At 42.3% G+C, this 25,332-nt stretch overlaps 3 protein-coding genes across 3 annotated transcripts in view; 2 read left to right on the forward strand and 1 right to left on the reverse strand.

Annotated features, from left to right (window-relative positions):
• The window catches only part of LOC134403180 (cadherin-23-like), a gene marked incomplete at its 3' end in the record, with an annotated part of 380,609 nt that extends 363,489 nt beyond the window's left edge, over positions 1-17,120 (forward strand). The window contains exons 29-30 of the mRNA XM_063133286.1: positions 15,468-15,528; positions 17,038-17,120. Coding sequence (XP_062989356.1) covers positions 15,468-15,528; positions 17,038-17,120 — 144 coding nt within the window. The remainder of the gene's footprint in view (positions 1-15,467; positions 15,529-17,037) is intronic.
• The window catches only part of LOC134403006 (prosaposin-like), a 298,719-nt gene that overhangs the window by 122,914 nt on the left and 150,473 nt on the right, over positions 1-25,332 (reverse strand). The window lies entirely within an intron of this gene.
• Positions 17,142-25,332, forward strand: part of LOC134403181 (cadherin-23-like) — a 68,759-nt gene continuing 60,568 nt past the window's right edge. Inside the window, exons 1-4 of the mRNA XM_063133288.1 lie at positions 17,142-17,186; positions 18,659-18,794; positions 19,626-20,014; positions 20,094-20,195. Coding sequence (XP_062989358.1) covers positions 17,169-17,186; positions 18,659-18,794; positions 19,626-20,014; positions 20,094-20,195 — 645 coding nt within the window. The 5' untranslated portion in view covers positions 17,142-17,168. The remainder of the gene's footprint in view (positions 17,187-18,658; positions 18,795-19,625; positions 20,015-20,093; positions 20,196-25,332) is intronic.

The following is a 25,332-nucleotide window of genomic DNA, read 5'->3' on the forward strand; positions in this document are numbered from 1 at the left end:
TAGATGTATTGGACGACAGGTCCCAATGCTGGTGATGCTGGTGGGGGATAATGGGAATTGCACTCCAACATATCTAGATGGCACCAGGCTGGGGAAGGCCGCACTACACCATCAGCCATTTAGAGAGAGCCAAATTGCACTTGGTGTAGCAGACCTCTCTGTTGAAACCGGGATCTGTCCTCCTAATCATATATAAAGCAGGGGCTGGGCAGTTCAGTATGTAGAGCAAAGCAGGGAGTGCAAAACCCTCCTCCTATACAAGGCTTGCCGTTTCACAGTCTTGCCCTTTAGGCACGTTTCCTCTCTGTGCATCCCTTTTCCGCTAAGAATAGGACGAACACACACACACATTCACAAATACACACACTGGTTTATACATGAATGAAGCAGAGTCCTGTTTAAGAAAATGCCTCTGCCATTGTCACAAAAGGTTTGCGTTATATAACGCCCTGAATCAGGGCCTTTCTGCACAATCAGTGTTTTGCATGCTAAATGTCCATTTGACTGCTGTGTGTGGTCTGCATATTGCCTTTAATGGAACACAGGAAGTTGCTTTATATCGATTCAGACCATGGATCCATTTAGCACAGTATTAACTACTTGCTGCTGCTCTCTAAGGTCTCAGGCAGGGTTTTTTTTTCTCTCCAGCCCTAACTAGAGATGCCAGCCCTAACTAGAGTGAACCTGGCAAATCACTGATATATGGCCCTTCCTATGAATGGTTGCACTCTTGCAGCAAGCACCATATTCTGCAGCCAGGTAAATGTCATACACTCCACCCCCTGCCAAACATTGTTACTGCTACGTTTATGGAACATGGTTGCATCAGTATCTCCTATGGATATAATTTGTGATATTAGTAGTAGTAATAAACTCATTTTTCTGTTGACCCAATGCCTTTTGCCACTGAATTTTAGTGTTGTCATTGTTTAATTCTTCATTGCTGTACAACCCCCTACTGTGCTATCCAATTTTTGCATTGGAATATAGATTTATTCAGGTTTGACATACATAAAAAGTGGTGATAAGCAGGAGTGCACCTACAGTTTTGTGTACCTTTTACATTTTTGTTTAGCTCTTTGGTGGCCGTGCACCTTCCTGCAGTACAACTAGATGGGAAGACATATGTAGTTAAGCCTTTTTTTCTCTAAAGTGCTCATCCTTTACCCCACTCCTCATTTATCATCCACAGATAGAATATCGTGCTATTCTTATTGAAAAGTAATTTACTAGTGCATCATGCAGCTGGCATAAATTTGTGGCACATGTAATGTGATATTGCATAAAGAGCCCCCAATATTTGATTGTGCAGAATGGCCCTCCATTTCTTCTAGCTAGTTTTGGCTGAAGCTCTGGAATCAAAGTGAACAATGCCAATGAGTCTTTGCCCCACATCTCAAAGGGACCTTATTCACTTTCATTCATCGGACAAGTGACCTGTGAGTCCCTCTCGTGCTTTGGCAACATTTTATGCTCTCATCGAATTAAGAGTTTGAGGGGCGATGCTTACAAGCTCAAGTGGAACCGGGATGATTGGGGTGCCGGACTGCCCGTCTGTATACGGAAAGTATGTCATCCTTTAAAAAGTGTCTTCACTTGTACAATATAATTTCAATAATCAAGCAACATTGAGCATATTAGGCTCCTTTTTCATAGATAGGAATATAATGACCATTGCGCCTTTCAATTTCTTATATCCTAGACACCCTGTGAATCTCCAAAGGGGCTTAAGTTGTCCGAGATCAATACAGAGTTTGGCGAGGGTGACTGAGGCGGAGTGTTTTCTGCAGCAGGACTGCAGGCGGTATGGTTGAGTCACATCGCAGTTGACTCCATGATGCTCCAGTCCTGGCTGACAGGTGCTTTTCTTGAACAAGTTTCATGGGCTTGGTGGGAAATGGGACGGCTGCGCCTGACACTACGTATGGACTGCCTTAGTGAGCCCAGTCGTTTCCAGAGCCTGAGCTGAGGCTCGCTTGCATCCTCGGGATGGTAAGGCATACACTCGTGCGGCCCATGGAAAGATTGGTCTAGAGCTGCTGGCTTGCACAGAGTGACAAAGATGAGGCAGGTGGCCAGGAGGAGGAAGATGCAGATGAGAGCAATGATGATTGGCAAGGAGTCGGCCTTCTCCCCGGTGGGTTCAGGGCTCAGTGGGACCAGCTCAGTGGTAGCGTTGAGGAATGCGAGCACACTGGTAGTTGCGGAAGCCTCATTTGCTGTAGCGTTAGGGCTCATCTTTCCTACAAGACATGACGGGAATGAAGATCAGGGAAATGGAATCGTCGGTAGATGTGAGAGAAGAGACAGCTGGTGTTTGAGTAAAACCATTGGAGGTAACAACAAGACCATACAGAATTATAAATATAAATATATTTTTCTCTCCATAGTGCAGTGGTTCCAAACTTTTTAAACTGTGGAGAGCTGAACATAGACACGTCGCGGCTTAAACCTACTTCGAAACTTACCCACCCCTTTTAATCTCAAATGCTTTAATTGTTAGGAAAGGAGACGCAGGCACTTCGTAGCTGCTTAGAGATGCTCTTTATAGCTTCGCACATTCCAGGGCTGAGCTCTGGCATCAAACTGTGGAGATTTACTAGAATAATTCTGTACAGGACCCACCAGTCAGTCCCACCTCTATAGTTCATGGCACACCTTTCTTCCTGTCTCCAGTTCTAGCAGGCTGGTGACTTACCAGCAAGGCTCTAGCCATTCATTGCCAGTGCCCACGGCCAGATCTACATTTTGAGTCAAGTCATTACGATCCCACCATGGTAACACTATATCCCTCTTGTGCATTTATAACCCGTAGGACACGTGATGACATTTGTTGTGGAATTTTGGCTAATGTGGAATAAAAAGTAGGAAATAACACCTTGAAAGCGGTGTGTGGAATGTGTAGTATGCTCCAACACTTATCAGTGCACTTCAATACTGCTATAAAGCAGTAGTGTGGATGCAGCCTAGTTCTCCTTCAGGAATTATTGTCGTACGGTGCAATCCTTTGCATGTCTAATAAGAAGTAATTTCCATTGAGTTCAGTAGGATTTATTTTGAGGTGTGTATTCCAACTTTAGTTTCTGATTTCTACATAGTAATGAGAGGCTAGTGAGAGTAATTTTGAAGGACCTTGCTTTAAAGTCTGCAGACAGAACCTTGCCATTATTTTGTAAGTGTACAAAAACCTGATACTTGTATTCTTAGACAATTAAAAAATATTAAAAATCAGTCATTGTAATTTCTCCACATAGGTCAATGCCTAGGGGAGACCTACCTCAGACTTTGAGAACCATTGGTCTAGCCTTGTGTCTGGTTGTCTATTTCCATATTCAGTCCAGCAAATTGGAGTTACTGCATAATTATGCTAAACTCTCACAATGGCAAAGCTGCAGGGAAAAATAAGTAGTAAAGAATAGTTGGCCTAGTACACTGCAGTGCCTCTTACAGAATTATGAGGTTTGGAGTGGATTTTTAATTGTCTGGGGTGATCCCTGCTGTGGCTAAGATTATAGAGAAGACTATCTTAAATGTCAGATCTAGTGTGACTAATATTTGGCTACTTGGCGGTGGGAGGAAGGTATAAGGAGAGTTGAGCAAAACAGTGGGAAAGATCAAGTATTTAATGACTATGCCAGTCAGACCTTACTAAGCGCATGCATGCACACACACACAAACCTACAGTGTGCTAAAGGCAAATCCTAAAATCACACAGGTTTGCATGCCTGCTCTGCTCCCTTAGGCCCACATTAACATTCACAATGCTTGGACTCACTTGTTTTGGATAGGATTTAGGATTGCCAACTTCCCTCCAGAAGAACTTCCCTCCAAAAGAATCGGGACAAAAAGTTAAAACTCAAAGGGCGTATGAATTATTGATCTGTAGAAGCTGGGGTTAAAAACAAACAAACAAATGTCAACGTGAACAGATGACTTGCCAAATCTTATTTATGCTACTTTTTGCATCTAGACTCTTGCTGAAAGAGGGATCCAGAGAAGCTCTCTTTCTACAGCAGTATCCAACTAAAAACAAATGGTTGGGAGATCCAATCATTGGTTTCAAGTGCTAAATCCTTAGGCTTTGGCCACCACACAGAGGCTGCTGGGAATGTTTCCCTGTTGTCTCAGCTCCACAGGATAGCTGTGCAAGGTACTAACCATATGGGTTGCCTCTATGCAGGCACCAGACACTACTGCACACCCAATGTGTAGTACTGGCATGGAGTACTCCATGCCAACAAGAGGATCCACATGGCGATCGGCTTTTACATGCCAGGGCTGTCACATGGCGTGAGCCATCATCTTGTCAAAGCAGTTCAAGAATCCCATACTTCTTATATTTTATAAAATATCATTTGACCTACTTTCTATATTTGTACTTTGGGATCAACACAGTTACTGCCTGTTCACCAAACATATTGCAATCCAGTTTTTAAGCGATTTAGTGTGTGAAGAGAGATGGCAGAGATATTAATGAGTCTGTTATGATGTTGGTCAGGAATACATGGTTTGACAAAGGACAATCCTTTGGCTTCTTACTCATGAGAGTCATCCACTGCTGAGTGGCTCTTTTTCTGCAGTGTGGCTCTTTTTCGAGCTGGCGTAATAGTGCAATAGGAGGCAACTGCGTGAGCAGCCCCATGTAGATACTGGATCAGACAACTGGCACTTCCATGCCGGGGCTCCTGCCTGTGAAGTGGTCGTACTACCTAGCCCCAGAGGCTATTGCATGGCAGCCACTGAGTTTGTGAACTGGACCCATCTGCATGCTGTGCTGATCATAGCTGCTGTTGTTTTTATATTTTACTAGCTGATATGCCTGGCGTTGCTCGGGTCCGTGAATAATGTTTATAGCATTTATTTGATAAATAATACATTTCTCTGCAACTTATTCATCTTTAGGTTGGTTGGGGTTTTTAGTTTGGTTGAGTTAGTACATTGTTTTGTTAGAATAAATGGGAAATTGTGTTAATAAGAACTGTATTTTAAATTAGAGTATCACGATAAACCACATTTTTTGTTTTACCTGAAATGCCTACGCCTCTGGCCTTGGCCGGAGCAACCGTCTAAACTTCAAAAACAATCAGGACACACAACACCCTTTCTACCAGCTAAAAAAGATGCAAGCCTAAGAATACTTTTTCAAAATATACTCAGCATTGCCCTGATATCTGATTAACATATAGTAGGGAAGCGGATCTCAAGCCCCCATATATACTCTGTGTGTGTGTGTGTGTGTGTGTGTGTGTGTGAGAGAGAGAGAGAGAGAGAGAGAGAGAGAGAGGTAATATTCTATACATGCCCTGGTTACCTTTTTTTTGCGTAAAACACAAACAAACATGCAAAAATAGAACCATTACAAAAAGACTGCTTAGAAAACTTAATGCAACATTTTATATGGCCTTACAGACTAAGAAGACACGTGATCAAGTCCCTAAGGATATTCCAAGTTGGCCCTTCTTTTTTGCTATCTGTCCTTTTGATCAGCCATGTATTTTAAATGTCTGCACATTAATATGGGTTGTTATACCTACATGGACATTGTCTTTGTTTTCTAGCAGTGATTCTGCCCGTGTCTTGACAATGATGCCTTTGCAGCTTGTTCCCTCGAAACCCTGTAGCATCACAGTTGTGAGGTGGGAATGCTAAATCCTTGTTGCAGGAGACAGCATGGGCTTTCTGGCTAAAAAAGCTGTAGCCATTTGGCTCGTCGTGCCCACTCCTGGCCATGCCTTAACAGCTTACCGTGACCTACACTGGGCCTCGATCCACCCCGGGAACTCCCCCAGCTTGACCCTGAAGTGAAGTCAGCACCGACAGATGGCAGAAAGAAAGTGGTGACCTCACAGCAAAGGAAAAAGCTGTGGTAAATCTGCAACTTTTAAAGAGTGCTTTTTCAAGGAAAAAGCCCATGGTGGCTGCAAGTTGGCAGCTGTGTTGTATAAATGATGCAGCGCCACTGCACAGACCACATGGGGCATACAGGGCATGTAGACAGCCCCTCGGATTGCCTCTAACTTAGCAGCAGTTTGCACAGGTTCCTGAGCATGTGTTGATTTCCTTAAAACAGTACACATTGATGAGCTGATTTTGTACACTTGTTGCAAAGCGCAGGATTTGACTTATCATTTTCTGTTCATGTTGCAGTTACACTGTCTTAACCAAGCACCTCCACACTGCCAGCAGCACCCCATCCCCTTTCTGAAAATCCTATATGGATTTGAATATTTCCTTATTTCATAGGACAGTAAAATATAGCAAATTACTAGGCTTGAGATTCAGTTTTCATTCAGTTCCTCTGTGATGCTGAATCAAGATGTCATGCTACTTGGCCATAGCACTCACAAATCACTTCTTAAGTTCACTTATCTTACTTAAATGTTACTTCAGCAGTGAGTCCTCCTTTCCTTCCTCTGGAAATGCTCCCCACACACAGAGAGAGAGATGGTTGGTATTCCATGTGCATTCTTTCCTCGTAGAACTTCCTGGCAGCATTTATTATAAAAAATATTTTGCAGTTCTTTAAAACTGAAAAAGATTATCTTTAATACACTATGGAAAGAACCACATCCAGACAAAGTCTCCTGTTTAAACATTATGAGAGTTTACTGGAACATAATAACAAGCCACAAACTTACCTGCTTCATAAACTGTGAGTTGTTGGATCCAAGAAAGTGAGATTACCTAGTAACTGATCCAGGTAGAGAGCCTCAACAGATCCTGTGAGTTCACCATATAGATGAGATTAATGAAAATAACAAAATTCTGTATTCAACTCACTTCTCTCAATATGTTAGACAGTTAGAAAGTTTAAGGAACCAATTGCCTTTTCCCTGAGAGAATAAAAAGAGAAGGGAACCTAAAAATTCAAGCTTAACTTCAGAATAGACCCATGTATACACATGCACATCTGTACACACATTTATACAAAATGTGAAAAACAATTCCCAACATGCACCTTTTTAATGAAAGTAAGTGGAGGAGCACATGTGAGTAAACTACCGGAATCTTTATGAGACAGGTATCACATTCACATCTGACAATGTGTAATTATAAGAAACATACCATTGCAGCTATTTTCTGAACTCTTCTCTATACATGGTACCTCAAAAGTGGTGCTCATGTGTAGCAAACTTTAAGAAACAGGCATGGAGTTCTTGTAACTCTCTTTTAGATAAAGAACCAAATGGTACATTTTCCCTTTTTCATACAATATGAATTTTAAGATACACATGTGCATCTGTGTCTTCTAAAACTAATGTCTGAAGCAGTCCTAACTTAGCAGTTCTCATCGCTTCATCATGATAGCATCTCAGATGAATTTTATACTTTCCCCTTAGGTGAAAGCCTTAAACTCACTCGCACTTTCCCCCAAAAGTTCTCTGAAGTCAAAATAGCAAAGGTGGATGCCTTTCAATACACTGACCTTTTTCTTGGAAGGTGTCTCTGGAAAACAAAAACTGCATCACCCTAGCTGCAGGAAAGTTCTTAGCTCATGGGCTGCCCTTGTTATCTTTCTTGGACAATTTTACTTTGCTGCAGCTTCTTTCCTTGCAGTCCCGTCCTCCCTCCACCCCCTTTCAGCTTTTAAGGGAGATATTTCTCTCTCTCTGTTCTTCATTCCCTGGGCTTCTGTTGTCTTCCAGCCCCTGACAACTTGGGGGAGGGGTGAAAGGATCGTAGGGTGTGGGCGGAGGGGGGGATAGAGAAAACAGAAACAAAGTAACTTAGATGTACTAGCAAACACTAAAGGGTTAGTGAATATCCAAAATAGCAAGTGTTCTGAGTATCATGCCTTACTTTTTCTTGAAGGGGCTAAAAGATAGGGCTTTTCAGATAGGAGCCTGTAGTGAGTTGTGATTCTTTACCTCTAGCAGTTATTCCATCCCCTGCTGAAAGTTTAAATGGTACAGTCTAGTCACTGGAGTCTATTCATTGAATGCCAGCCTTCAACTTACTCAGCAGTTGATTTGGGACCAGCAATTGGGGGAAGGGGGGGGAGACAGAAGGAGAGCCTATATCTGACTGTTTCTCTTTTTCTCTGTAGCTTTCACCTACCTTTAGTTTCTCCAAGCTGCTTTCTCCCCACCCTCATTCATAATTGTGTCCATATCCCTGCTTTTAAGATCATTCTCTCATTTTTCATGTAGTGTCCCCCTTATTTCTGGGATTACCACTTTTTTGTTTTCCAAATGGTCCAGCCCCACTCCCAAAGATCTGGCAGCAGAGGCAGAGAGAGATCTGTGGGAAAGCGATATAAAGAGAGATCTGGGCAGGATCTACACTACTGCTTTATAACGGCTTATAACGGCATTGACAACTGTTGGGGCCCAGGACACATTCCATATACCGTTTTCAAACCACTTTCAAAGTGTTATATCCTGCTTGGTGCAGAACTGGCAGTTGCACACATTTGGAGAAAGCTGAGAAAGATTGAGAACTGGAGTATCTTTCCTGGTATAGAAAGGGCAGCAAATACAGAAGAAAGGAGTACAATTCAGGGAAGGAGCACAAAATGGTAATATCCCTGTGAGAGTTTCTGGTCTGTCCTTTTCTGAGCTGAGGATGCGAAATGACCAGGACCTAAGTGGCTAAGTCAGGCCTTGGTCTGGAATTATGGGTGGGATCATTACTGTTGTTCATGATGCTGACAGAGTCCAGACAACGCTTAGACTGCTACTATTCTGGAATACGGTGACTCCACAAACATGCCTTGTATGCTACGTGGCTAGTCACAAAATGCCAAATAGGCCCACTATGCCAGTGAAAGAAAGAGGTGTGTGCCACCATTATGACACATGCATGTATTTTCAGAGGACACCAATGCAGTACAAACAACATCTTGCATGTATTTTTGTAGTTAGGAGATAAAAGCCTGCTAGATAAGCTAATTGTGTGAGCAGCGCTTAATTGGGTCCAGTTGGTGAAGGGATGAGAACAGATAAACACACAGGCATAGCTGGGATAATAAATATGCCACAACTTGTGACTCACTTGAATGAGCTTGGTGGAGGCTCCTGGCATCAGCCAGCCCACCTGCTGACTGATTCCCCTTCCTGGCCCACATGACAAGAGCACTGATGGTGGTTGGAAGGGCCCGTGGCACACCACGGCGCAGACTGCTAATGTGAACCCTTTTGTACCACCACAGATGTGGCCAACTCACAGCCCCCATGCTAGTCTGGTCTTAGCGGCACGTCCCTATGACCCCTTATAAGAATCCTCACCATGGGAGAATAGGGAGCAGGTATCCTCACCAATGGATCCAGCCCAATGTCTATCACGCCTACAAAAGTTGTAACAAATGTTATAAATGAAGCATCCACAAAGAATTTACTGATAGTCCAGATCAACTTATTTACAATGGAATTAATTTTGCAATGGGGAAGGCAAAAGAACTTGCAGTCTTTGCCAATGGGTGTGCAGATAAAATTCCTTCCCAGCCCCATTAAGCGGTGACTACTTCTGCCACGGAAAGACATCTTACTACCGTGAGTGGGTGGATGGGGAAGTCAGCAATTGCAATCCCGGAGCTGCATGGGAGGTCTGCTTTTGAGAGCATCAAGTTGAACTGGAGGCAGAACAAAAGACAGAGCTTACCCTGCTGGGTCCGCCTCTTTGGCCCCACCCCATCACCATGCTGATTGGCTCAGCAGTCCCTTCCTGGGAAGGAGATGCTACAGCTGTGGCTGTGCAGCCGCTTTTTACCAGCCTCTCTCTTTCTCTTCACTGCCAGTCTGCTCCCCACACAATTCATCATTCCCCATTAAGCAGGGTGGAGGGACTCAGCAAATATAAATCAAGCGAGATAGGACTTAAACTAATCCAAATTCAACCATTCTTAACTGAAATTAGAATCCCTGCCGAAACAACCTTTAACCATGAAAAGAGGGTCCTAATTCTTTACTACCAACTGCTTTCATATTTATTGTCAGGAAACCTGGCCATTTAATTGTGTATGCTATGCTTCATTTACAATTGATGGCATCACTTATGTATTTTGCTATTTAGAATTGGATACATTTTTGTACTGAGTTCAGAAAGTGAAATAGAAATCAGTCCTTACTATGTCACCACAAGGCTCCCATAAGTAGCTCTTGTCTGTAGCTTGCCAGTGGTTGCTGCTAAAGTGCCATAGGGTGTGGTAAAATGGTTTGAACTGCAGTTACAGACCACTTTACATGGGCCATTCAGCATGTGGTCATGTGAAGAACTCAGACCATGTCAGCTCCAGCCTGTGGTGGGCTGGTGGTATAAAACTCAGTGATGCTTGCTGATGTTGGCATAGATGAGCATTTGAAACTCAATAGAAACTTGTAAAACAACAACAATGCTGAAATCAAAAGCTCAGCTATGATGTGTTTTCTGGGTGGAATGGGACACTGTTTGAGCAACTCACAGATGAGCAGGCCTAGCTGTCCCTGGTACTCATTTGGTTAGACAAATGAAATATATTTAATTCCTGTATCAGTCTAGCCATTGCAATCACAGGAATTACTGTGGATATACTATCTGTGACCCTCATGTTAAAGATTGCAGGTATCTCCACTGAGGCATACCCAGGGCTGGTCAGGACTGCTTACATGGAGAAATAACCCACTGCATGATCTGCCCCTTATGGCTTTGGATTCAGTCCCTTGTTATTTTATTTTATTTTATTTTATTTATTTATTTATTTATTTATTTATTTATTTATTTATTTATTTATTTACAATATTTATATACAACTCCCCATTGAAAATTTCGGAGCGGTGTGCAAGATAAAATAAAAGAAAAACAGAATAAAACACTTTAAAATAGATTTTAAAAGAAGAAAAATGTACAGTGAACCATGGCTGATCATTAAGGAAAGGCTTCCTGGAATAATGACATTTTCAGGAGGTGCCAAAAGGAATACAAAGTTGGCGCCTGCCTGACCTCCAGAGGCAGGGAATTCTGTAGGAGGGGGGCCACCACGCTGAAGGCTCTTCCCCTGGTGGACTCCAATCGGAGGATGGGTCTATGTGGAACCACCAGGAGCAGGTCCTCAGTGACCGGGCAGGTTGGTAGGGGAGAAGGTGCTCTCTCAGGTATCCTGGTCCCAAGTTGTTTAAGGTTTTGTACACAAGTACAAGAACCTTAAACCTGGCCCGGTAGTGAATAGACAGCCCTGATCTCACAACTCCCCCAAAGACCACACTTTGGCTATTGGGTAGTATAGAAATAAAATAAAATAAAATAAATCCCTCCCTCCCTCCCTCTCTCTGTTTCACACACACACACAGAGAGAGAGAGAGAGAGAGCGCAAAAGAAAAATTCTGGCTTTTTAAAGTCATTAAAATATTTGTTAAATGACGCTGCCATACTAATAAATTATATTATTATTAGTAGTAGTATTTTCTATGATGTCCTTATATCAAAATCTACCTACAGCAAGTGTATCATTCCCTTGGACTCATGTACAGGACTGCAATCTCACCAGTGGTGCTTAGAAGGAAGACATTGCTTGCAATAAGCAAAAAGAACACCAGATGGTAGCATTGGTTTATGTTTCCTTTAGTGTCAGACAATATTATTGCATTACACATGTCATCTCTGAAACAGGAAATTATAGGCACAAACTGTGCAAGTGCTATCTTACGTTCTGAATCAGTTTCTGATTGTGACCTCTGGTCATCAGTAGCCACTTCAGAGGAATATTAAACAGATAATAACTTGCTTAAACCAGGTAGTTCCTGAGCTTTGTTGAATTGTAGACATCCGCTATTCTGCTTTGCTTGTTCTTTTGCACACCATGGCATTTTCTGACATTACATACATCCAGCATCTAGTAGGCTGCTTGAAAGGCTTTGGAATTACAGTCCAGTGTCTTATACCTTCCTATGCAACTGAGGCATGAAATACTCAGGGGTGGAGAAAAAGGGAAATGTTGCTAGGTTTGTGTACGCTCTGTGTCATTGACAGGCGCTTCAAACAGTCCTAGGGAAGCACCACCAGCCCAATGCACAGTCGCTTCTCTCTTCAGCTAGCAGTGCTTTGCAATGTCCAAAGTGGAATTCTCACAGGGGAAATTCACATCAATAGCCTGAATCAGTTCCCCTTTGAATGTGACGTAAAGCATTGGCAGCTGAATACAGAAGTGGCTGTGTATTCAGCTCGCACTTCCTCAGTAACATCCAAACCTGCACTGAGATGTTTGTCAGTGAAGACACTCATACAGCCTACTTGTTACTTAGCAACACGACCCTTTTCCCTTCAGCCGACACATTCATAGCTGCGTATTACAAAAATTAGGGAGAAGCTGCCAAAAATGGCAGCCCCAGGTGGAATTCCCGTCCTCCCCCTTTCCATGGTGTATTTGCCAATTCCCCGCATTTAACAGCCAGCCATGTGGGAAAGGGAAATGCACAGTGTGATGACATCAGGATGTGGGGCGTATGACAAATTGCAGGGAGGGAAGGGAAGGGGAGAACTCCACGCAGGGCTGCAATTCTTTGCGGCAGCCCTGTTTTGCTCGTGACGTGTCGTTTCATCCTCGGTGAACCTGTATCAGAGTGCAGGAAGAGATTTAGTTTTAGTTCTGCATTTAACACTGCTTTGGAAAAAGCCTTGAGTGTTGCTGCCTTGTTTCCAATGGGGCCTTGGAGACCGGCAGAATCCACACGGATTTGCACCCTGAGGGTGGCCCAGAGAACACCTCTTAAGAATCACCACTCACAGCTATTTGTTGGACCCATTCAGTAGACACCTTAACCCATGGCTTTAACCACTGTGGTTAAGTCAGAAAGCCAGGCCGTGTTCAGAAGACACTTTAAACCATAGCTTTAACTATGGTGAATAAGGCTTTTTGCTTTACTCACCATGGTTAAAGCCATGGTTTAAGGTGTCTTCTGAACTGGGCCAATGAGTTTGAAAGTTGAGTTGCGATTTTATCCTGGATGTTCTGTTCTCTCCTTCACCCTATGGCCAATGCCACACAGTGGATATATAATACTGTGTTAAGGTATTGGAGCCCCAGGTTCAAAGTCCTGCCCAATGATGGCTAGTTCAACGAGCCACTGTCTTGATCTCAGCTGCAAGGGTGTTTGGTGGAGAGACTAACATCAAGGGCTGAGCACTTCCATCTGTCCCACCACACCCATCACCTTGGAGCCTGAAACCATCTCCTGACAGGAAGACAGTGCTGGAAAAGCTGCATGGTAGAGAGAGATGAGACATGTACACTTAAAATTGTGAGTGTGCGTGATGCTCAAACAGGGCTGGTGCAAGCTCTGCCACTGTGATTCCCTCTCCATAACTCCTGCTTGTTGTGGTGTTCCCCCTGTTGTGTGCCATCTGCCACATGTCCCACCACTCCCCCCACGTCTCCTCCCACCACCACATGCCACCTTGTTTGAAGAAGTACTTCCTTTTATCTGTCCTGAAACTCCCACCAATCTGCTTCAGAAGACGAAAAACATGTTTTTGAAGGGCAGAATATTGGCCCCCTCTCTAAATAAAGAAATATGCATGCAGTCCCACAAAGCTTGATCTTGTTTCCATTGCTATTCATCATCTACATGGAACCACTGAATTAAGTAATCTGGAGATTTGGAGTGAGGTGCCATCAATATCTCAATGACACCCAGTCCTATTTCTCCTCTTCATCTGATTCAGGTGAGATGATGGAACTGCTGAATTGAAGTCTAGGATCAGTAATAGACTGGATCAGGGACAATAAACTGAAGCCCAATTCTGACAAAAGGGAGCTACTGTGGTAAATGGTTTGTCCGACTGGAAAAGTGGTGTTCAACCTAGATTGGGTTGCACTCTCCCTAAAGGATTGTGTTTGCCATCTGGGGCGGCTGCTAGATCCAGCTTTGTCACCGGAGGCCCAAGTGGCATGAAGCGCCACTCACCAGCTGAGACTATGGTGTCACTTGTGACCACTCTTAGACAAAGGGAGACTTGGAACAAGTATCCATGCTCTTGTGACCTTCAGATTAGGTTACTACAATGCCTTATACCTGGGGTTGCCTTTGAAGACTTTTTGGAAACATCAGGTAGTCCAAACTACAACTGCTTGGTTACTAAATTGGATACAATTACAATAAAGTGTGTTTCATGAGAATCGTATGATTCTCATGAAACACACTTTATTGCAAAGCTCCTGACACACAGATTCCAAGAATAACAATATTTTTTACTTTAATTCAAAGTCAGGAATTGATTTATGTCCATAAAGCTTTAAAAAAAGAATTAGGCAAACTTTTGTAGCACTATACTATAAATTTTTATTCTTAATATAAAAATGTCAGATATAATTAAACAAAGATAATTAATTGCAAATTGGAGCAAAATGAAATATGAACTTTAAAAAAGTCTATGTACACCGTTATAAACACAGGTGCAGGCAAAAGTTCACTGATATGACAGTAACATACAGCCTGTAAACAAATACAGCCTTGTTTACATACAGCCTGTAAACAAATCATGAAGGGATTAAGAGACACCTACAGTTAAAAGTAACCCAATCAAAGTTTAGTTATTGCTCAGAAAGAAAGTTCCTAGCTGTTAAATTTAACAAAATAACATTTAAAGGCCTCTCTACACCTTTATGAACATAGATGCAGGCCAAAGTACAATGATATGGCAGTAACATATGACCTGTAAACAAATCAGGGACAGGCTGTGGACCAAGTTGGCATCTATCTGTCCACACCTGTCTTCTGCCATGGACAGCTCTACATTGCCATGAATCATGTGGCAAACCTCAAGATTCCAGTTGTCAATGCAACAGAACAAGGATGTTACAGTGGCCACCCAGACGTTTACACCAGAACATTGTATTTAAGGATGTTTTGTAACTATAAAAGACACAACACTTTGAATGTTTCAATAAATGCAGTTAAGTTAAACCTTCTGTTAGATTTATTTCCCCACCCACCCCAGAAACTGCATTTGCAGGTAACCAACTGCTGGTTTCATTAGTTCTCAAACACCTTCACTGTCTGCCAGCTCATTTCAAACCCAATTCAGTGTGTTGGTGTTTACCTTTAAAGCCATGATTTGGGACCTGGTTACCTGAAGGACTAGCTGCCTTCTCCCTGCATATCTATATTGAGATCATCTTCAGAGGGTTTTTTTGAGTCCCCTCCCTTCACCTTATGAGATTAGCTGGATGGTGACCAGATGTCACTTGAGTTGTGGCATCTCACCTTTGGAACACGCTCCCCAGGGAGGCTTGCCTGGTGCCTGCTCTGTTTCATTACCAAGCAAAGACCTTTTTTTTTTATTATTTCCCAGCTTTTATATTCTGGTTTTGTATGCTTACTTTGAATGACCGTGAGCAGCCCTGGGAACAGAAACACCGGGGTGGGATAAAAATCTTTTAAATAAATAAATAAACAAGTATAGTGAGTAGCTGGCATTTGACACCGTAAGAAAATTGCTAATGTTTGCTTGTTTCTTTTGGTTTTCGTTTGTTTGTTTGTTTGTTTTCTTCAAAGGTGAAAGCCACAGATGCAGATGAAGGTGTGAATGGCCGCGTGTGGTACAGGATTGTCAGAGGTAAGAAGAGATATGTTCATATATTTTGAATAGCTATATATTTTTTAAAAAAAATAATAGCATAGAGCACTTGTACAACAACTAAGCATAATTAGGTAACCTGTTCCCCTCCAGATGTTTTAGACTACAATTTCTATGATCCCTGACTGCTGGCTGCTAATTATGGGAATTGTAGTTCAAAATGTCTAGTGGGCACTAGGTTGCCTGTCCCTGAACTAGGGCGACCTTATCAGTCCTGTTTCAAGCTCCCCCCCATTCTAAACTTAATTATTGGGAGGAGACATAAATCCAAGTGAAATCCGCTTCCAATATAAGTGACTCTCACTGGAATAAAATTACAGTAGGCTTCCCTTTTTGATATCATTAATGCTTTACAATTCATTATTCATAATCCTCAAGCTTAACTATGCAGTAGAAACTGTCTTACGTTATATCAGCATGTCTTAACATCTAATTCTCTGAGGTCATGATCCTAAGCACACTGATTTGAAAGTAAGTTCAGCAGATAATGGGACTTACTTTCAAATAAATCTGCTAGGATAGGGAAGGAGGTACAGTAAGCACAAACCAAAAAGAGAAATATAGCACCCTGAAGATCGAATCTTGGCCCAGCCAAGAGGAAGCCTGTCTGGAAACTTTGCAAGATGGGGCGAGAATTTGGGGGAAAGAAAAAGAACAGTTGGGAAAGGATAGCTGGAAGAGAAGAAGAGATGGAAGAAGACTAATGGTGCAATCCTATGCATGTTTAGACAGGAAAAAGTCCTGTAACTCCCAGCATTCCCAAGCCAGCATTGGGCACTCAACAGACTTATTTCTGAGTAGAGCCATGTACCTTGTGACGCCATGAAAGAGAACAAGTAAACATCTGAAAGAAATATAGCACTGGCTATAGCATGAGCTAATGAAGTTTGAAATGACATGTCTGAAGTAAGGGGTAAACCACACATTACATGCAAATGCAAGTATTAAAAAACCAACTAGAACATTTTTTAAAAAACAAAGCAAAACCCCAAAGCCTCTTTGGGCAGGGTTTTTTAAACAATGGGAACAGTGCTTAATCCTTTAATTTAGTGTAAGTGTCCCTATGTAGGTCTGTAGCATTTTTATGAAATTGGCTTAGTTATAAAACAATTAAAAATCCTTCTGTTTGTTTTTGGCCATAGCTAGACCTAAGGTTTATCCCTGGATCATCCAGGGGTCAAACCTGTTCATCTAGGTGACACACCGGGGATCCAGTGCTCAGGCAGGGGCGAACCCTGGATGATCCCAGGAGAAACCTTAGGTCTAGCTGTGGCCCTAGTTTACTCCACCTCTTTTTATAACCCAAAGCAGCTAAACCATGCCTGGGTGTATTACAGTACACTAACGTTTTTGCTTCCATTGAAAAGGTTCACACAGTCCTTTCCAAGGTAGTGTAACCTCTAGTACTGTAGGGCAAAACTGCAAGGGCCATTAAATCTTCCAAGGTGAGACATGTACTGTTCTACAGTCTTTATTTGTCATCAACAGGAAACAATTTCAACAACTTCCGGATCAACCCCAGCAGTGGACTGGTCATGCGGGGCTTACGGCCCTTGGACAGAGAACGCAATTCCTCCCATGTTCTTGAGGTGGAAGCCTACAATAGTGAGCAAGGACCAATGAGAAGCTCTGTTAGGGTGGGTAATGCCTCTTCAAGATAATACAGGGGCTGACTTGAGGAATTGGGGGGAACTACAATACTAATTGGACCCTCCTGGGGTCCCAATCCAACCCTCTGGAGTTTCCCAGAGGGCCATGGCCCCTTCCCCTAGTCTTACCTCCTTTCCCCCAACCATGGATCATTGGGTGGTTTCCTGGGTTTGTGATGTTTTCCCCCATCCAAAAAGGTTGAAATGCCTTTCCTAAGGCTTAGTTACTGGCAGTAAGAGATTTAAGCTAAAATATGCTGGGGGTGGGGTTGGCAATTTTGTCCACCACCCCGTTTTGCCTTCTGCCCTGTCCACCACTGGAATGCGGCCACCAAAAGCTTGTCCAAGATGGAATTCGGCTTGAAAGAAGATTTACACCCCAGTCATATTGAAAAGGGTCACCCAATCCGATCCCAGCACAAACACATACACAGTTGATATGCAGCATGGTTTCAGTTACGTTGTGCACATCCAGGATTATTCTAATCCAATTTTCATGACTTTATATTCTTCTTAATAAATGAGTTATGCCCGTATCATAGACAAACACTCACAATGGCTGCGTTCACAAAATAGTTATTATTATATGGGTTTTGAACCATGGGTGGGTTATCCCGTTGTCTGAATGCAGCACGTTCTCAGCAGGGTTGCTTGTTAACCATGCAGTGTGGGGTTTTTGAGAAAATGGCTGTGAGATGGCTGGTTTGAGAAAAATAAACCACACTGTATGATTAACAAGCCACACTGAAGAAAACTCACTGCATCCAGACAACAATTTAACCCACCCTGTGGAAAACAACTGCGATCAGACAACACAATAACCCATGGTAAGTTATTATGTTGTGTGAACCCAGTCAATGAGAATAGGCTGGTTAGGTAGAGTTGACTAAAAGACACATATTCCATTATTTAGCTTGCTTAATTTGTACTGCTCTGAGATCTAGTTTCCCCGCCTTTTCATATGATATTGGATTGTTTTTTCTTTCCTATGAACAACAATTGACACAACTAGAATCAGGGTACTGGGTGGCAAGGATTGACAGCCTGTAACATTTACCTTTCATTGTTAAACATGCTGACAGGCTAACTAATTTTGGGTGGCAAAGGAATTTTCTCATCTCAGTTGTTATTTAGGGGAGGAGCCTAGGTTTTGAGGTTTTCAATATTATTTTATTGTTTGTTGATTACCTGCTTGAATCTTAAGTAGATATTTTCCACTGTGGGTACCATTCATCAATATACTTGCTCTGGCCGTGGCATGAATTGCGTTTATTTGTACTGGAGAGGCATGAGAGGGTGATTGTGCCTTTTAGTATGGAGTTGATCTTTTGGTCCATTCCAGTTCCAGAATTCGTTGCAGTGCTATTCACACCTGGGCTCTTCTTCTTCATCATGTGTGGCTTCTTCCCTTCTCAGAACAGATTCCAGGCAATATATATTTGTGTTTTAACATTTGCCAGGTAATAGTCTACGTGGAAGATGTCAATGATGAAGTGCCAGTATTTACCCAAAGGCAATATAACCGCCTGGGTTTGCGAGAGACCGCCGGAATTGGGACATCTGTTGCAGTTGTCCGGGCAACAGATCGAGATACAGGTACAGCAGGGAACAGTTACATTTTTCAAGCCATTGTGACTCTCCATGATTTGTTCTCTGTGATTTCTTGCTTCCCTGGCCTGACTTTATTTTTTGGTGGCCACTATGAAGAGTAGAATTACTTCTTCTAATAGTTAACTCAAGGGCCGAGCATCAACAACTTTGTGGTGAAACAGGGCCACCCCACATACAAAAGGAATGTTCACACATACTGGGGGCGGGGGGGAAGGCTGAGGCATATAGAGGTATGTAAAATTAAAACTGAAGCCTCCCAAAAGCAGCAAAATCTCCTAAAAACGTTACCTGAGGACTATAAATGCACGCTGCTTTCATGCAGCTATGGAACCCTGGTAGCATGAGAGCAGAATGGAGGTGTAAACCCCTCTATTCCAGGCTCTTCAGTCTGTGAGTAATCCAGTTGAGTGGGGCACAAGGGCAAGGACACTTTGCTTTGTTTCCAGGGTACTTCCGTTGGGTAACGTAAAAGAAACCTCAGCAGCACAGGGCAGAACTGCATTGAGGAGCAGGGGGAAAGACAGGTCGCCATGCAGAGCCATGGCAGGAGTATCACAACATCTGTTCATCATGGCACTGAGCAGGACTCAACCAATATAGAAAACTAAAGTGGCAGTATATTGTTTGGAGAAGAGAATGGGCTTTCTGAAGTTGATGGGCACTGTATAGTCAACGGAAGTTACTTACCTTAAAAGTTGTTTTGTAAAACGTAAATGTGTGTTTGGGTTTTCAAACTCTCATCCCAGATTGCTACGCAATTGGATCCTGGCTGACACCTGTGCCACACGCCTTCTAAACTTGTTTTTATCACCCTAGGAAATGGAGGTCTGGTGAATTACAAAATCATCTCAGGTTCTGAGGGGAAGTTTGAAATTGACGAGAGCACCGGACTCGTTACTACAATTGACTATCTGGACTATGAGACAAAAACCAGCTACCTGATGAATGTCTCAGCCACCGATCAAGCACCCCCACAAAATCAAGGCTTCTGCAGTGTCTACGTCAGCCTCCTGAATGAACTGGATGAGGCTGTCCAGTTCTCCAACGTCACTTACGAAGCAGTGATCACAGAGAACATCCCCTTGGGATCTGAAGTGTTGCGAGTCCAGGCCCGCTCCATTGACAACCTCAACCAGATCACATACAAGTTTGACCCCAACACTAATGCCCAAGCTCTGTCTTTGTTCAAAATAAATGGAATCACTGTAAGTAGTTTACTGGTGGACTACCTTTGATCTTTTTGGGAAGCCATAGCCTTCATGCACTTATTTTCTTACTTAACAGGGTGTGATCACAGTCAAAGGACAAGTAGATCGAGAGAAGGGAGATTTCTACACCCTAACTGTTGTGGCAGACGATGGCGGTCCAAAGCTTGACTCAACTGTGGTGAGCTATTTTTGCTGTCATCTTGTGTGCTTGCCTAGTGTTGAATTGCTTATTCTCTTCAAGGCTAGCTGTGTGTTTTTCTAGTGCTGGGCCAAAAATTCCCACCCCACTTTTGGAGGACCATTCATCCTCCAGAAGGGGCAGATTTGGCTCCTTTCAGGGGGTGGGCAAATTAGTAAAAAAACTGAGTGTGCCTTCAGTCTTGTTTTAGTTAAGTATATGTGTACAAGCTGGCTGAGTTTTCTTTTCTTTTTTCTTTTTGTGCTTAAGAAGAAACCTGCCAAATAGCAGCAGTGAGGTTCTCTCCACCAAGTTCCTGGAAGGCATATAATGTCCAGGCAAAGATGCTACATGATGATGCAGCATCATTCCTAGGGCTGTTCTTGGGTAAAAAAAAGATGGCTGCCCCCATAGGCCCAGATTTAGGTTCCCCAACCCATCAAAATGGACCAATATGCAAAAATGGTGATTGAATTTCCTTGTCCCGTTCATCTTCCTATTTTATTGTTCTGTTCTGTTCTATTGTTTCCTCAACAAAACATCTTATAAAATTACAAAATAGGGATGTCAAAGAAATCTGCAACAGAGTCAAATGAGATCGGATTTCTGTAAATCCAATTCGCAGATTCTGTAGAAGACCAGCTTTTTCCAAGTCAGATTCAGACTGTTTGTGGTTTTGTTTGTTTGTTTTAATTTTTGCACAAATGCCCACTTATACAAGGGTGCATTTGCAAATGACATTGTCATACAAAAATTCTAATTCTGTCAATGCGTGGAGAACGGAGTGAAAGGCACTTGACTATCCGTGAAATGCATGGTATACAGGCAATAAGCCTATGTACACTAGTTGCTGGGGAACATGGGCAGGAGGGTGCTGTTGCACTCGTGCTCTGCTTGTGGGTTCCTGGTCGACAGCTGGTCGGCCACTGTGTGAACAGACTGCTGGACTCAATGAGCCCTTGGTCTGATCCACCATGGCCTTTCTTATGTTCTTATGTTAACAGATTAAGCAAAATCCATACAGCCTTATAACTAAACACAAGTCTTATCCTCCAAAATTAGTTACTTCCATATATGAAATTAGTTTTTCTAAGTAGATGCAAATAATTACCAGAACAGACAAACATTCCTCTCTGACACCCATATTCCCACCATGTTTGTCTCATCAGCATAAGAAACCAACCTACTCTTCTCATTACAAGCAAGGTTGTGGGTAATTTGTATACTTCATGTGATACAGTGTTTAGACTGGGGAAAGTTCGTTTCTTAAAATTATTATTATTAGTAGTAGTAGTAGTAGTAATATTAGCAATGATAACAAAACAGAACAAGGGAGGTACTACTAACAGTAACACCAATAGCAAGAACATGAGAACAACAAGAATAAAAATATATCAAATCGCAATGTTGATATATATAAAAATATATCAAATCACAACACCATTGATTTAAAATAAATAAAACAAAAAACGTTTCGCTACTGTTTCAAATATATGCAGACCATATCTCTAAATAACCATTTAGACAAAACTGATGACTGTAAGATATATGTTCAAATGCAGCAAGAGTAGTAAGAAGTTAAGTCCACTGAATAATAGGTGGTTGGTGTTTATCCTTCCAGGCTTGGAGTATAAGTTCTTTTGCAATTGTTATGGCCCTCAGAACCTACTTTATCTGTCCATCTGTTAATCCCCACAGGATTAACATCTGTTAATCCGTCACAGGAATATAATTTAAAAGCACACAATCATCCGCAATTGTCACAGATTTTTCAGGAACGAAATTTATGAAGGCAGTAACTTCTGACCAAAAGGAAAGCTCCAAGCGCATGCCCACATCATCTGCTTCTGTGACACATTATCCACATTACATCACCAGCATCTAGCAGAGCTAGCCAACTTTTTCTTAACCGCATGTCTGAGGGCCAAACTCCATGTGACATTAAATGCAGCTTCCTTCCCAGAGGAAATAGCAGCTACCGGGGATTGGATGGATGAGGTGGAAATTGAGGCTTGTACCTGGTGGGAATATACCAATATTTGCAGATAGTGCTGAGTGTTAAACCTGGGGTTGGACAAGACATAACAATAAAATAGTTGAGGAGGCCATGTGTCTTAGATGACTGAGGGGTATTGGTAAATCAACAACAAAGGACTCTCAATACCATTTACTGTGTCCTTTCTACATTGTACCTTTGTCTCTGACCCTCAGCTGACTTACCCCCAAAACACTAAATGCAAACTACATTGTTTAAAAGGATAAAAATCTAATTTCTATTTATTTTCTTCTTCTGCGTTCTATTTTGTGCTTCCCTCCAACAGAAGGTAAGAGAGTTTATTTTCCCATTGTGATAATCTTTTCTGTGTTTGTTGCTGCTTTTGATATTTCCTGATGGTTATCACACAAGTAGCTGCTGCCATTCATTTTCACAATTGTGTAAGGTGATGGATGCCATTTACTGGACATGGGGGGATCTACACTACTGCTTTTAAAGCGCTTTAAAGCGCTTTGAAAACATTTTGAAACCTGTATATGGAGTGTGTCCTGGGCCCCAACAGTTGTCAAAACTGTTATAAAGCGCTTTAAAGCAGTAGTGTAGATCCCCCCCAGGATATTGCAAGTGTTAGAATTACTTAGCACTTTGAGACAGAATAGAACATGAGCTGATCCTTAGGTATGCAGAGAACCAGAGTTGCTTTCAAATACAAATGCAACTATTCTAAGATACTGTAGATGGTTGTCCTGCGGCTGCCTTGTCAAACAGTTCACAGTTCCAGGAACATGAACTAAACAAATGGCCCACTGTCTCAAAGATTTCTGGGAAGCATCCTAGAAAGTGTGGCCATTTTATTCTGGGGATGGGGGACGGACATGCCGCACAAACTTTCTTATGACTCTCCCTTTTCCCTAGGCTTCAGACTGAGTGGGGGAAAGTATTGTTTCTCACAGAGCTTTTGGTTTCTACCTAGGGTGACCCTATGAAAAGGAAGACAGGGCTCCTGTATCTTTAACAATTGCATAGAAAAGGGAATTTCAGCAGGTGTCATTTGAATGCATACAGCACCTGCTGGAATTCCCTCTTCATCACAACAGCTAAGGCTGTAGGAACCCTGCCTTCTTTTGTATCTAGTGACCCTAGCTAAAGAGGGCAGGGTTCCTGCAGCTTTAATAGTAAACTGAGTTTTTTATTTTATTTTAAGAAAAGAAGCACTGTAGCTTTACAGCCTTAGCTCTGTCATCTCCAGTGTCCTGAGTTTAATCTGAAGAAGGGCTCAGCCCTCAAAACCTGATTTCAGATGCAGCATTGGAATATGTAAAGGAATCCTAAGGAATTCTAGTGTCTAAGAATTCCTGGCTCTAGAAAAAGTTGGATATTGTGAGAGTCAACAATGGGAGGAATTGAGGTATGTTAGGGCCAGGTTTGGCTGTTCAAGTAGCCACTCATTTCAGCAGCTGCAGCTGCTTATTCCTGATGCAGAGAAGCATGTCTCCTCTTTGGACGGGGATTTTAGTGGGGGGGGGGGTTGTTGTTTTGTTTTTGTTGCAAGAATAAAAATCACCTGACGTCAAAGGAAAAGGTAAAAGGGGGGCTCAGCCTTTCTGCCGTCCTGCACCTGGAACCTTTAGGCAGGTAAATAAAAACTCGTAAATAAAAGCACCTTCGTTTCTTTCTCCCCCCCACCCCCACCCTTTGTGTATAGTGTGTGCATATACAGTTATTTTTAGACATGAAAGCATTTCCTTTAACTAATGGCAGAAAACACAACTTGAAAATACTCTCAGGGTGATTTCATGACTCAGCTGAGGTCTATATAGGTGTGAGTGTTAGAAGAACGCCCTATAGTCAAATTGCAATATATGTGCATACTTGAAGTAAGCCTTGTTGAACTGAAACTTGTTTATTTTATTTATTTATTTATTACATTTATATACTGCCCCATAGCCGAAGCTCTCTGGGCAGTTCACAAAAGTTAAAACAGTAAACATTAAAAAGTATACAAAATTTAAAAACCATCAGAAACATAAGAACAGCAGTATAAAAACAAGAGTATCAATTTAAAAAACAACAGTTCTGCGGTCCATTAAAAAACAAACTTAGCATTGTTAAATGCTATTAAATGCCTGGGAGAAGAGAAAAGTCTTGACCTGGCGCCTAAAAGATAACAGTGTTGGTGCCAGGCGAGCCTCATCAGGGAGATCATTCCACAGTCGGGGGGCCATCACTGAAAAGGCCCTCTTCCTTGTTGCTATCCTCCAAGCTTCCCTCAGAGTAGGCACTCGGAGGAGGGCCTTAGATGTTGAGCGCAGTGTACGGGTAGGTTCATGTCGGGAGAGACGTTCCATCAGGTATTGCAGTCCCAACTTCTATTTACTTCTGAATAAATTCTGAGTTCAGGCCACAATAGAGAAGTATTTGAGGTACCTAGACCTTCAGTCTAAGGCCTCTACTTTGAGATAAACATTGTGCTTTGAGTTGTGTGCTTTAACCAAAATAAATTTATGGTGAAGGCAAGGAGGCTACACCTGTGCTGATGCCAGTTTCATGTCAAGGTTAACTGCCATGATTTAATCCCTAGAAATCCTGGGAATTGCAGCATTTGTTGGTATTTCTGCCAGTCTTGGGGACAACCTTAGAATTATAGCTTCCACAGATTCTTCAGGGGTAAAATCGCTATTCATTAAACCTGCTTAAATTTCTAATCTAGGTTACATTGATAAATCTTACAGTTAACTCTGTTTTCTTCTTATTGTGCACAAAGCTAGTCTAACTATTCATCATCCCCCTTGTTGGAAAGTCTGGTGTGATTTACAGCAGAATTGCTTTATTCAGAGAAAGAGTGGCAAGACAGCACCTAGTACTAGAGGCAATAAATGCAGGTTAGAGCCAGTTTAAAAGAAGAGCAAATAAACTTACTTCATTAGTCATCGTCAGAGAAGTCTATCTAACATAGCACCTACTAAAGCTGGGTTTATGAGTGTAAATGAGTGAAGGCCTGAGATACAGTTGCTTGCTTCCTCTATGGAGAGGCTGCATTGCGCTTGTTGCAGAGGGAAGAAGAGAAGGAGGAAGAGGAAGGGGAGGGAGCCGTAAAAAAGAACCAATCAAGTTACAGGACAAGGGGGATGAACAGGTCAC

The sequence above is a fragment of the Elgaria multicarinata genome, chromosome 8 (genome assembly GCF_023053635.1).
Source record: "Elgaria multicarinata webbii isolate HBS135686 ecotype San Diego chromosome 8, rElgMul1.1.pri, whole genome shotgun sequence".
NCBI classification, from domain to species: Eukaryota; Metazoa; Chordata; class Lepidosauria; order Squamata; family Anguidae; genus Elgaria; species Elgaria multicarinata.